The sequence below is a fragment of the Lynx canadensis genome, chromosome A2, assembly GCF_007474595.2.
Source record: "Lynx canadensis isolate LIC74 chromosome A2, mLynCan4.pri.v2, whole genome shotgun sequence".
In the NCBI taxonomy this organism is placed as follows: Eukaryota; Metazoa; Chordata; class Mammalia; order Carnivora; family Felidae; genus Lynx; species Lynx canadensis.
The window spans coordinates 4,621,114-4,633,934 of NC_044304.2; the positions used below are offsets into that span (position 1 = coordinate 4,621,114).

At 43.9% G+C, this 12,821-nt stretch overlaps 1 protein-coding gene across 2 annotated transcripts in view; it reads right to left on the reverse strand.

The window, feature by feature from the left end:
- LOC115499309 (complement C3-like) overlaps positions 1 to 12,821 on the reverse strand; it is a 39,827-nt gene that overhangs the window by 18,170 nt on the left and 8,836 nt on the right. For both annotated transcript variants that reach the window (XM_030293124.1, XM_030293113.1), the window contains exons 16-19: positions 12,638 to 12,709; positions 12,280 to 12,477; positions 3,963 to 4,071; positions 3,596 to 3,681 (exon numbers count right to left, since the gene is read on the reverse strand). In XM_030293124.1, coding sequence (XP_030148984.1) covers positions 3,596 to 3,681; positions 3,963 to 4,071; positions 12,280 to 12,477; positions 12,638 to 12,709 — 465 coding nt within the window. The remainder of the gene's footprint in view (positions 1 to 3,595; positions 3,682 to 3,962; positions 4,072 to 12,279; positions 12,478 to 12,637; positions 12,710 to 12,821) is intronic.

Below are 12,821 nucleotides of genomic sequence, written 5' to 3' on the forward strand. Positions count from 1 at the left end.
ATATTGAAATGTTACACTAAAAAAATAAATAAAGATAATGTCGCACCAAAGGTGTATTAACATTTGGGGCACCTGGGTGGCTCAGTCGGTTAACCATCTGACTCTTGATTTTCGCTCGGGTCATGATTTCCGGGTGCCTGAGTTAGAGTCTGGTGTCAGGTTCTGAGCTGATGGCGTGGAGACTGCTAGGGATTCTCTTTCTCTCTCTCTGCCTGCGTGCTCTTCCTCTCCCCCCCCTCTCAAAATAAACATTTAAAAAAGACAGTTAAAGAAAAGAAATACATAAAAATTTAGTGTATATATATATATGTATATATATATATATATATATACACCTTATTTTTCAGCAATGGAAAAAAATAGAAGCTTGAACCTTGAACCTTGAAAATCCTTATTTCCTAACCTACGGTCATTATTTCTCATTCTCGCAGGGGTCTGTTATAGTCATGGGAGGTAGTTACCATTTCTTATCTACCATTCATTTTTACATTTTTAAAAAAGTTTATTTATCTTTGGCCATCTCTACACCCAATGTGGGGCTCGAACTCACAATCCCAAGATCAGGAGTCACACGCTTTTCCCACTGCGCCACCCAGGCGCCCCTGTTTTCACATTCTTAAAGCCAGATTTAATTTACTCTGGTGGGTGAAAAACCAGCTTTTGCACCACAAACAGGAGGCTACCTCCAGGGAAACAAAACGGTTTTGTTTTGTTAAATACTGGCCAGCTCACGTTGTGCCTGCAGAAAGCAGACCTGCTCTCTCCTTGCTAATCCAACTCAGTCAAGACCTACAGAGGAGATGAGGACATCCTTGCACCAGACTTAGCTTTTCTCTTGAACAAGCCTGAAGGAGCGAGAGAGAACCACACACAGAGTGACTTCTGACACACCATCTGTGTTATGTTTGAGGCAGGGAAACGCCTACTCTCCGTGACCCTGGAAGGACAGCTACATGTCACTGCATGTTGGTCCAAACCCATGGAAGGTACATCACTGAAAGGGAACCGTAGCTTTTGACTGCAGTTGATGATAATGTATCAGTGTTGTCCCAGAGATTTTGGCAAAGGTACCACCTAATGCAAAAGAGGGTTACAGATGGGAATTGGGGGGAATTGAGGAGTGAGTGGTAATTCTCAGTTGTTTCTGTAAACCTAAATTGTTTAAGAAAACCCATAAATTAGGGGCCCCTGGGTGGCTCAGTCGGTTGGGCGTCCGACTTCGGCTCAGGTCATGATCTCACAGTTTGTGGGTTTGAGCCCCACGTCGGGCTCTGTGCTGACAGCTCAGAGCCTGGAGCCTGCTTCAGGTTCTGTGTCTCCTTCTCTCTGCCCCTCGCCACCCCCGCTCGCACTCTGTCTCTGTCTCAAAAACAAATAAATATTAAAAAAAAATTAAGAAAACCCATCAATTAAAAAAATATCAACCAGGGCACCTGAGTGGTTCAGTCGGTTACACATCTGACTCTTGTTCTCAGCTCAAGGTCATGATCTCATGGTTCATGAGTTCGAGCCCTGCATTGGGCCCTGTACAGCCGACAGTGCACAGCCTGCTTGGGATTCTCTCTCTCTGCCTCTATCTTCCCCTCCCTCAAACATACTGCCTCTCTCTCTCTCAAAATAAATAAATAAGCTTAAAAATATAATCGTACCTGGTAAGACAACAGTATTGAGAAGATGTCACACGGGTACAGAGAGCAGAATAGAAAAACCATAGGGCCCTTTAAGATGCTGACCCCATCACTCCCAGGGGGCATTGGGCAACTTCTGGGGATATTTTGGGGACATGTTACAACCGGGGGTGGGGGTGCTCCTGGAGTCTTTAGGTAGAGGCCGCGAATGCTGCTCAACATCCGATATTGCACAGAGAACCTTCCACAGAGAACCACCTAGCCCTGAACAACATCAGTGATGAGGTGCAGAGACCCTGGTGCAGGACAGGCCTTCCCCAACCTCCAGACACACACAACCCCCCACTCCCCGCCCCGTGGGTCATGTTAAATGCAGGTTCTGATTCAGCAGGTCAGGAGTGGGGTCCAAGATTCTGAATTTCTACAAACCCCCAGGGAAAGCACCTTTGCCAGATTGCTAGTGGTTCAGGGAGCAGGCTTTCAGAAGCAGGGATCTAAACTGTGCCTTTCAACTTTCTCTTTTCAAGCGGCAAGAACCTTTCTTATTTCAAGGAAACCTCACGCAGGCCCTCCATATGCAAACAGGGACAACAAGGAGATAGGAAGATGCTCTGATCTGAAACGCGGGCGGGGGCCACCAACCAGAAGTGTGCTGAGCTGTTACTGGAGCTCCAGACGAAGGGAAAAGTATGTGCCCCATGAATGCATGCACCACCCTCCCTCGGTCAGGAGAAACTGCCAGTTTCAGTTCCCTCAGTTAAAAAAGACAAGCAAAGACGCAGGTTTTGAACATCTTGAAGCCAGGAAAGGGAAGTGATAATAATGTGTAATGTATTATAAATGGTAACAAAACAAAATTATTAAACACGTTGGTGTGGCATGAAAGAGATATTCATGCCTCCCGTCCTGGGTCTTCACATGTCCTTTTTAATGTTTCAATATTTTTTTCAACTACTTTAACGTTCAGGGAAAAAATTAACCTTTACAATGTACCTAAATCATGGGGCGCCTCATTGGCCCACTCACTTAAGCCTCTGACTTTGGCCCAGGTCATGACCTCACAGGTTTGTGGGTTCGAGCCCTGCGTTGGGCTCTGTGCTGACAGCTTAGTGCCTGGAGCCTGCTTTGGATTCTGTGTCTCCCTCTCTCTGCCCCTCCCCCACTCGTGCTCTCTCTGTCTCTCAAAAATAAATAAATAAATATTAAAACCCCCCACAAAATATACCTAAATCAAGTACAGGGGGCAGGGGGCACACATTTTCCCTCTTGCCTCAACCTCCAATATGGTTCAGAGTGGTGCTGGCTTCTATTTACAATGGAGATATTTTGTTCATCATTGATTTTTTTTTTTGGATTCACATTGATTTTTTCAAAATCATCACATGAAAATATTACTCATCTGGTCTTAAAGTTATTGCCTCTCTCTCCTCATCCTGCTCTCAGGCCTGCCTGAGATCATCACATTAGACCAGGGCTTGCCAGCTCCCTGTGGTGGATCCCTCACCCCCTGGGACACCTTTTACCCAAGATTCACAATCTGACTGTCTATGTTCCAATCATGCATTTCATCCTGCTTCCTCTTTTATATTTTCTTAATCACTTTACCCATTATCCTTGTCAACATGTCAACATCACCCCTTAAGGGTGTTTTTTGTTGCAAATTATTCTAGAGACTGTGCATGTCAACATGGGGGAGATTGTATGTAAGGGGTGGGTGGAATGGAGGTATGTGGGAACTCTTTGTATCTTCCCCTCAATTTTGCTGTGAACCTAAAACTTTTCTCAAAAGAAAATTTATTTACAAAAAGCACTATGTTCCCACAGAATAGGATCTGACACTCCTCTAGTCACCTGGGAGCAGAGTGTCAGACACCAAGAAACAGGGGATCTCTCTGGATGGGATGAGAAAATGCCCAGTGTCCCTGGGGTCTCTGCCCGCTGAGCATGGGGGCACCAACTTCACTCACCTTTCTTGTCTGACAAGCTCACAGCCAGAATCTCCCAGGTGGTGATGGAGTCTTTCAAAAATATATTCATGGTCTTTGTGGAGATTCTGGGTGGAGGAGAAGTGGGGATATTAAAAAGAGGCAGGTGTCAGAGGTATGGGGGAAGCTGGTGTGGAAGGGTCTCAAGGGGCATGTTGGAGGGATGGGTGGGGGCTGGGCACATGGAGGGAGCCTGACTCTTGATTTTCTTTCTAGGCTGGGTTGTGGAGTTGCACAGTGATTCCAGAAAAGAGGTGTATAGGGTACATACAAATGAAGTGGTCCAGTCTGGGCTGCCATAGGAGCTGGCCTGGGGGTTGGGTTAAGGTGGGGGGTGTCTCAGCCTTACCCATCTTTCGCAGGTTCATTGAGATCCTCCATGCGCCATAGCCAGCTCTCAGGGAATTGGCTTCGGGAAATGATATCTTCTTCCGGGATTATATCCTCATCCAAGTCGCCTAGGAGGCACGGGTGAGGAGAGGGCTTTATGGGTTTAGAACACACCCCTTTCTCCACTGTCCCCAGAGATACTTATCTCTACACATCTCTGGATTAACTTTATAGCTAATAAACTTTATAGTTTATTTGATTTTCTTCCCGACCTTTTTTTATGCCCCTTTCATTTTTCTCTTTGTATGGGAACCAGGCTCCTCTCACCTTTCCTTTTTCCAGGGTTCCTTCAATGAACAAAGGAAAACACACCTGGTGGAAGGTCCAAACCATCACCACCATGAGCAGTGGGATAGAACAGCCAAATATGCAACAGAGTGCATGACCACACTCCACAAACACCTCTGGAAGTCCCAGGACCTGGGCAGTGTATGACCTATTCTTATTATAGTAGGACTCACAGGTGCAGGATACAAAACAAGGTATTAAAATGTGTAAAAATCAGAAACCTAGCCAAAATGATGAAATGGAAGAATTCTCCTCAAAAGAAATTCCAGGATGAAATGACAGCCAGAGAACTTCTCAAAACAGATCTAAACAATATATCTGAACAATAATTTAGAAAAACCATCATAAGACTGATAGCTGGGCTTGAAAAAAGTATAGAAGACAGCAAAGAATCTATTGCTGAAGAGATCAAAGACCTATGAAATAATCAAGGTGGATTAAGAAATGTAAATGAGATGCAAAATAACCCAGCTGCAGTGACAGCAAGGATGGAAGAAGTAGAGGAGAGAATAAGTGAAATAGAAGATAAAATTATGGAAAATGATGAAACTAAAAACAGGAGGGCAAGGAAATTTTAGACCATGAGGGGAGAATTAGAGACCTAAGTGATTCCTTGAAATGAAATAAATCTGTATCATAGGTGCTCCAGAAGAAGAAGAGAGAGAAAGGGTCAGAAGGTTTATTTGAACAAATTATAGCTGAGAACTTCCCTCATCTGGGGAAGGAAACAGGCATTCAAGTGCAAGAGGTACAGAGAACTCCCTTCAAAATCAACATAAACAGGCCAATACCATGACATATCATAGTGAAAGTGGAAAAATACAAAGATAAAGAGAATTCTGAAAGCAGCTAGGAAAAAATTGGTCTTAACCTACAAGGGTAGACACAGAAAGGTAGTAGCAGACCTGTCCACTGAAACTTGGCAGGCCAGAAGGGAGTGGCAGGAAATATTCAATGTGTTGAATAGGAAAAATATGCAGCCAAGAATCCTTTATCTGGCAAGGCTGTCATTAAGAATAAAAGGAGAGATAAAGGCTTTCCCAAACAAAAACTGAAGGAGTTTGTGACCACTAAGCCAGCCCTGCAGGAGAGCCTAAGCGGGACTCTGTGAGTGGAAAGCAGCAAAGACTACAAGGGACTAAGACATCACCATAAGTGCGAAACCTGTAGATAACCCAATGACACTAAATCCATCTCCTTCAATAATCACTGTGAATGTAAATGGACTAAATGCCTCAATCAAAAGACATAGAGTATCAGAATGGATAAAGAAACACTATCCATCTATATGTTGCTTACAAGAGACTCATTTTAGACCTAAGGACACCTGTAGATTGAAAGTGAGGTGACGGAGAACCATCTGTCATGCTATGGGACATCAAAAGAAAGCTGGAGTAGCCATACTTGTATCAGACAAACTATATTTTAAAACAAAGACTGTAACAAGAGATGAAGTAGGCCATTATATCATAAACGAGGGGTCCATCATCAAGAAGAGCTAAATTGTAAATATTTATGCCCCCAACATGAAACACCCAGACCTATAAATCAATTAATCACAAACATAAATAAACATGTAGATAATACTGTTGTTCTGGAGGGGACTTTAATACTCCACCTGCAGCAATGGAAAGATCATCTAGGCAGAAAATCAATAAGGAAACAATGGCTCTGAATGACACATTGGACCAGATGGACTTAACATATATTCAGAACTTTTCATTCAAAAGCAGAAGAATACACATTCTTCTTGAAGGCACATGGAACATTCTTGAAAATAGATTACATACTAGGTCACAAAACAGCTCTCAACAAGTACAAAAGGATTGTAATCATACCATGCACATTTTCAGATCACAACACTGTGAAACTTGAAATCAACCACAATAAAAAATCTGGAAAGCCCCCAAATGCATTGACATTAAAGAACATCCTACTAAAACAGGGGGTAACTGGGATATTAAAGAAGAAATTAAAAAATGTATGGAAGCAGATGAAAATGAAAACATGACAGTCCAAACCCTTTGGGATGCAGCAAAGGCAGTTCTAAGAGGACAACACATTGCAATTCACATCAATCTCAAGAAGCAAGAAAGGTCCCACATACATAACCTAACCTCACATCTAAAGGAACTAGAAAGGCAGCAGCAAAGAAAGCCCAAGGCCAGCAGCAGGAGAGAAATAATAAAGATAAGAGCAGAAGTAAACAATATAGAATCCAAAAAAAAACAAAAAACAGAACAGATCAATGAATCTAAGAGTTGGTTTTGTGAAAGAATAAATAAAATTGATAACCTCTTAGCCAGGGTTCTTAAAAATAAAAGCGAGAGGACCCCAACAGATAAAATCATGAATGAAAGAGGAGAGATCACAACCAGCGCCACAGAAATACAAACAATTATTCAAGAATACAATGAAAAATGATATGCCAACAAACTGGAAAATTTTGTAGAAATGTAGAAAAAATGTAGAAAGAAATGAAAATGGAATAAATAGAAAATTTGAATGGACCCATAACCAGTGAAGGAATTGAATTGGTTTTGAAAAATCTACCAACAAATAGGAGTCCTGGGCCAGATAGTTTTCCAGGGTAATTATACAAGACGTTTATTTTTTTTTTTAAATTTTTTAACGTTTATTTATTTTTGAGACAGAGAGAGACAGAGCATGAACGGGGGAGGGTCAGAGAGAGGGAGACACAGAATCTGAAACAGGTTCCAGGCTCTGAGCTGTCAGCACAGAGCCCGACGCGGGGCTCGAACTCACGGACCGTGAGATCATGACCTGAGCCGAAGTCGGCCGCCCAACCGACTGAGCCACCCAGGCGCCCCATCTACAAGACATTTAAAGCAAGAGTTCATACCTACTCTTCTAAGGCTGTTCCAAAAACGGAAATGGAAGGAAAGCTTCCAGACTCATTCTATGAAGCCAACATTACCTTGATTGCCAAACCAAAGACCCCACTATAAAGGAGAATTACAGGGCAATATCCCTGATGAACATGGATGCAAATATTCTCAACAAATTGAGATACTAGCAAATTGAATTCAACAGTATATTAAAGGAATCCTTCACCATGATCAATTGGGATTCATTCTTGGGCTACAGTGCTGGGTCAATATTGGCAAATCAATCAATGTGATACACCACATTAATAGAAGAAAATATAAGAACCATATGATCCTGTCAATAAATGTAGAAAAAAGCAACTAACAAAGTACAGCATCCATTCTTAACAAAAACTCTCAAGATCATTGGGGTAGAAGGAACATACCTTATCATCAAAGCCATATGAAAGGCCCACAGCTAATATCATCCTCAGTGGGGAAAAACAGAGCTTTCCCCCTGAGATCATGAACATGACAGGGGTGTGCACTATCACCACTGTTGTTAAATGTGGTGTTGGGTGTCGTAGACTCAGCAATCAGGCAACAAAATGAAATAAAACTCATCCAAATTGGCAAAGAAGAAGCCAGACTTTCACTCTTCACAGATGACATGCTACTCTACCTGGAAAACCCCAAAGACTCCACCAAAAACTGCTAGAACTGATCCATGAATTCAGTAAGGTCGCAGGATACAAAATAAATGTACCAAAATAGGTTACATTTCTCTACACCAATAAGGGAGCAACAGAAAGAGATATCAAGGAATAAATACCATTTACAATTGCACCAAGAACCATAAAATACCTAGAAATAAGCCCAACCAAATAGGTGAAAGATCTGTACGCTGAAACCTATACAAAGCTTATGAATGAAATTGAAGACACAAAGAAATGGAAAAACATTCCATGCTCAAGGATTTGAAGAACAAATATTGTTAAAAGGTTGATACTACCCAAAGCAATGTACACATTCAATGCAATCCCAATGAAAATAGCACCAGCATTCTTCACAGAGCTAGAACAAACAATCCTAAATTTTTTATGAAACCACAAAAGATTCTGAATAGCCAAAGTAATGTTGAAAAAGAAAACCAGGGGCACCTGGGTGGCTCAGTTCGGTTAAGCTTTTGACTTCGGCTCAGGTCATGATCTTGCGGTCCGTGAGTTTGAGCCCCACGTCGGTCTCTGTGCTGACACCTCAGAGCCTGGAGCCTGTTTCAGATTCTGTGTCTCCCTCTCTCTCTGACCCTCCCCCGTTCATGCTCTGTCTCTCTCTGTCTCAAAAATAAATAAACGTTAAAAAAGATTAAAAAAAAAAAAAAAGAAAACCAACGGCAGAGGCATCACCATCCCGGATTTTAGCCTATATTACAAAGCTGTAATCATCAAGACAGTATGGTATTGACACAAAAGCAGACACATAGACCAGTGGAATAGAACAGAGAACCCAGAAATGGACCCACAAATGTATGACCAACTAATCTTCAACAAAGCAGGAAAGAGTATCCAATGGAAAAAAGACAGTCTCTTTAGCAAATGGTGCTGGGAGAACTGGTCTGCAACATGCAGAAGAATGAACCTGGACCACTTTCTTACACCATACACAAAAATAAATTGAAAATGGATGAAAGACCTAAATATGAGACAGGAAACCATAAAGATCCTACAGGAGAAAACAGGCAACAACCTCTTTGTCTTCACCTGCAGGAACTTCTTACTTAACATGTCTCTGAAGGCAAGGGAAATAAAGGAAAAATGAACTGTTTGGAACCTCATCAGGATAAAAAGCTCCTGCATAGCATAGGAAACAATGGACAAAACTAAAAGGCAACTGACGGACTGGGAGAAGATATTTGCAAATGACATATCAGATAATGGGTTAGTATCTGAAATCTATAAAGAACTTACCAAACTCAACACCCAAAAAACAAGTAATCCAGTGAAGAAATGGGCAGAAGACATAAATAGACACTTTTCCAAAGAAGACATACAGATGGCAAACAGACACATGGAAAGGTGCTCAACATCGCTCATCATCAGGGAAATACAAATCAAAATCACACTGAGATACCACCTCACATGGGTCAGAGTGGTTAACATTAACAACTTAGGAAACAACAGATGTTGTAGAGGATGTGAAGAAAGGGGAACCCTCTTGCAGTGTTGGTGGGGATGCAAACTCTGGAAAACAGTGTGGAGATTCCTCAAAAAATTAGAAATAGAATTACACTACGACCCAGTAATAACACTACTAGGAATTTATCTAAAGGATAAAGAGTGCTGATTCATAGGGGCACTTGTACCCCAATGTTTATAGCAGCGCTTTCAACAATACCAAATTATGGAAAGAGCCCAAACACACACACATACATACAATCAAATACTACTCATCAATGAAAAAGAATGAAATCTTGCCATTTGCAACAATGTGGATGGAACTGGAAGGTATTATGCTAAGCAAAATAAGTCAGTCAGAGAAAGACATATATCATATGACTTCATTCATATGTGGAATTTGAGAAACTTAACACAAGACCAAAGGGGAAAGGAAGGAAATTAAGATAGAAACAGAGAGGGAGGCAAACCATAATAGACTCTTAAATACAGAGAACAGACTGGGTATTTATGGGGGCAGGGCTAGGAGGGGGGAGGAAATGGGTGATGGGCGTTGAGGAAGGCATTTTGGGGATGACAACGAGGGGTTGTATGTAAGTGATGAATCATGGGAATCTATTCCTGAAGCCAAGATTACACTGTATATTAGCTAACTTGACAATAGAAAAAAAAAAAAAAGAAATTACATAAGGCTGGGGGAGAAAACATCTGAGCATGTGTAAGCCATATCCCATTGGATACTTTTGTCTAGTTTTCCTCTTTGAGAAAGAAAGTCTATAGGTCACTGGAGCAGAAAGCACCAAGCCTAGATTAGAATAATTTGCACAGACTGAAGATACAGCTCTTTGCTCATGTGTGTTGGGAATCTTTGTGTGTTTTTTGGGGGGTGATGGTGGAGGGCGTGCTAGCCTTCCAGCTAAAATAATACAAAAATATGTGTCCCCTTTGGCGATGTCTGCCTTTAAGAGGTGACTGCATATTTCTAAGCCAAAAAGTAAAAAACTAAAAAATAAAAATATAGGTGTGCACGAAAGGTATGTGTTACCATATAAGGATCCATACCTGCTGTCATACAGGCTACATAAAAATTGATTTGGGGGAAATTTTCCCTTGGCTTAAATTTTGCCCTGATCTGATAGCAGAAAGAGGTTTAGAAATAGACTATCCAGGAATAAGGAGGAACTTTACAGTGGAGAGACCCAGCAGACAGCGCCTTAATCACGTGATCAAGACTCACAGCACCAACAATGGGACAAATCAATGTCTTTGGGCTCCCGACATGCTGCACTGAGAATCCATAGTGTCTCTCCTGTGACAGTGCTGCCCCCAAATGCAAAACCTGGATGTCATTACGAGGAAGCATGGAGCCAACCCAAACCGTGGGACAGCCCCCCAAATAGCCGGACGTGAAAGTCACTCAAGACGGCTGTGCTGCCAGGGGTTGAGCAGATCCAAGGACACCAAGGAGACCCCACCAGTAAATACGACGTCTGCTTCTGCACAGATCCTTTTCCTATAAAGGATCCAAGCCAAACCAGACCAGACCAAACCAAAGGGAAACCACTGGCCAGCCTGAACAGGGTTGGAGGTTTTGGTGGTGGTAACAAGTCAACATTAACGTCCTAATTCTGATGCCTGTGCTGTGGTTTTGTGGCAGAATATCTTTGCTTCTAGAAATTCCACACGGAGCTAATTAGGGGCCTCAATGGTGCGGCCTCAAATGATTCAGAGGGATAAAAGGTTTTTATGCCCATTTCTCCTTTTTCTGCTTGAGTCTAAAGATTTTTTAAAAAATGATGATGTTTGCTTGGATCGGGCAGCCTGCCGCTATGGCGTTTCCCCATCTTCCTTAGTTTTTAAGCAAAGGGGTTCTGTTTCGTGACTTTTCATCCTGTGGTCGATAAGGTAACTTCCCTCGGTTTCAAGAGCCGCTCACACGGGCCCTTGTTCTCAGAGCCCAATTTGGACGACACAGTTTCTGGTCCCCCATGAAAACGATGGGATGTGCAAAAGAAGTGTTCAAAGGGCCAGTGAGAAGGGTCAGTGCAGCAAGCACCACTCTGCACACAGGGGTTAAAAAGAGCAATCTGGACAGGGCGGGCCGAGAGGGAATCTGCCAGGGGGACCCTCACGACAGGGGCCATGCTGCCCGTGGTGCGGGGGGCTCTCTGTGGGCTTGGTTTCCACTGCACCCATCCTAGCAGAAAGGCCTTTCTCTACATAAGACACATCAAAAAGCATTTTTAAAAAGCAGACATCAGGCCTCACTGGGCTCAAACAAATGGCAGGTAGGATTCCCACCAGTTCTGTCAGGGCCGCCTTGTGGTGGGGACCACTCTGGTTCTGCTTTCAATGGGCTTCTTGGAAGAGAAATTTCTCTTGGCTTAACATTTATTTGGCCCGAGATGTAAAGTTTCAAGTGTGCACATGTTTTGTCTTATCCAGAATTGAATGAATGAATGAGTGAATGAATGAATGAGTGAGTGAATGAATGAGGGAGGGAGGGAATGAATGAATGAAAACAAATCAACAGATGTTGTTAGGCATTGAGTTAGGCACCTCTTTGGAAAGCAACATAAATGAGTTTTCTTTGGTAAAGGCAGGCTAAAAACGCATCTCAGACAGAAGCATCCTCCCCCTTCAGACAGGCCCTCCTCCCCCCTCAGACACAGGCATCCTTCCACCCAAACAGGCACCTTCCCCCATTCAGATAGGTTCTTCTCCCTCAGACAGGTCCTGGCTGCTCTCACCCAGTCTCCCCACTCTGGCTGCCCTCCTCCCTCAGATCAGGCCCTACCCCCTCTGATCAAGCTTTCCCACTCTGGCCTGGGCCTCTTCCCTCAGACCAGGCCATCCCCACTCTCACAGAGCTTCCCCACTCTGGCTGGCCTCCTCCTTCAAACCAGGCCTGCCCCCCTCTGACCGAGCCTACTCCCTTCAGTCCAGGCCCTCCCCGCTCTGGCCAGGCACAGGCAAGTGGACTCACTCCGGGCCAATCCCAGGTGGGCACTACGGGTGTGGTTGAGCCTCAGTTGGGTGATGTAGTTGCAACAGTCCAGGAAGGCCTTCACGCACGAGGCCTCGTGCTGGATGAACCGGGCCCTGCGCTCGCACGAGAACTTCATGGGGTTCTCCCGCATGCCATGTTCACAGCACTTGCGCAGCTGCTTTGGGTACTGACCCGCTGCGTGGACACGACACCGGTCAGGGCCTCAGCTGGGACCTCAAAGCAAAGGAGCTCGGGCGGACCAAGGGTAGGAAGTCCCCAGGGCCCGGCCCTGCCCTCCTCCCTCCTGGGCTGGATCCCGGATGGGCAGGGTTTGGGGGGAGGGTGGGGGCCCCACCTTTGTCCATCCTCTTCTCTGTGAGCATCACCGAGCGGCGGCGCCGGGCATCTGGTTTGGGGCACTCGGGATCTGAGTGGAGGGCACACGTGAACAAGATGGGTTAAGCGTCAACTGAGGGTCCCCGATGTACTCCTCTTAGTAGCCGTGAGGGAGCCATGAGTTGTTGTTCCCATTTGAGAGA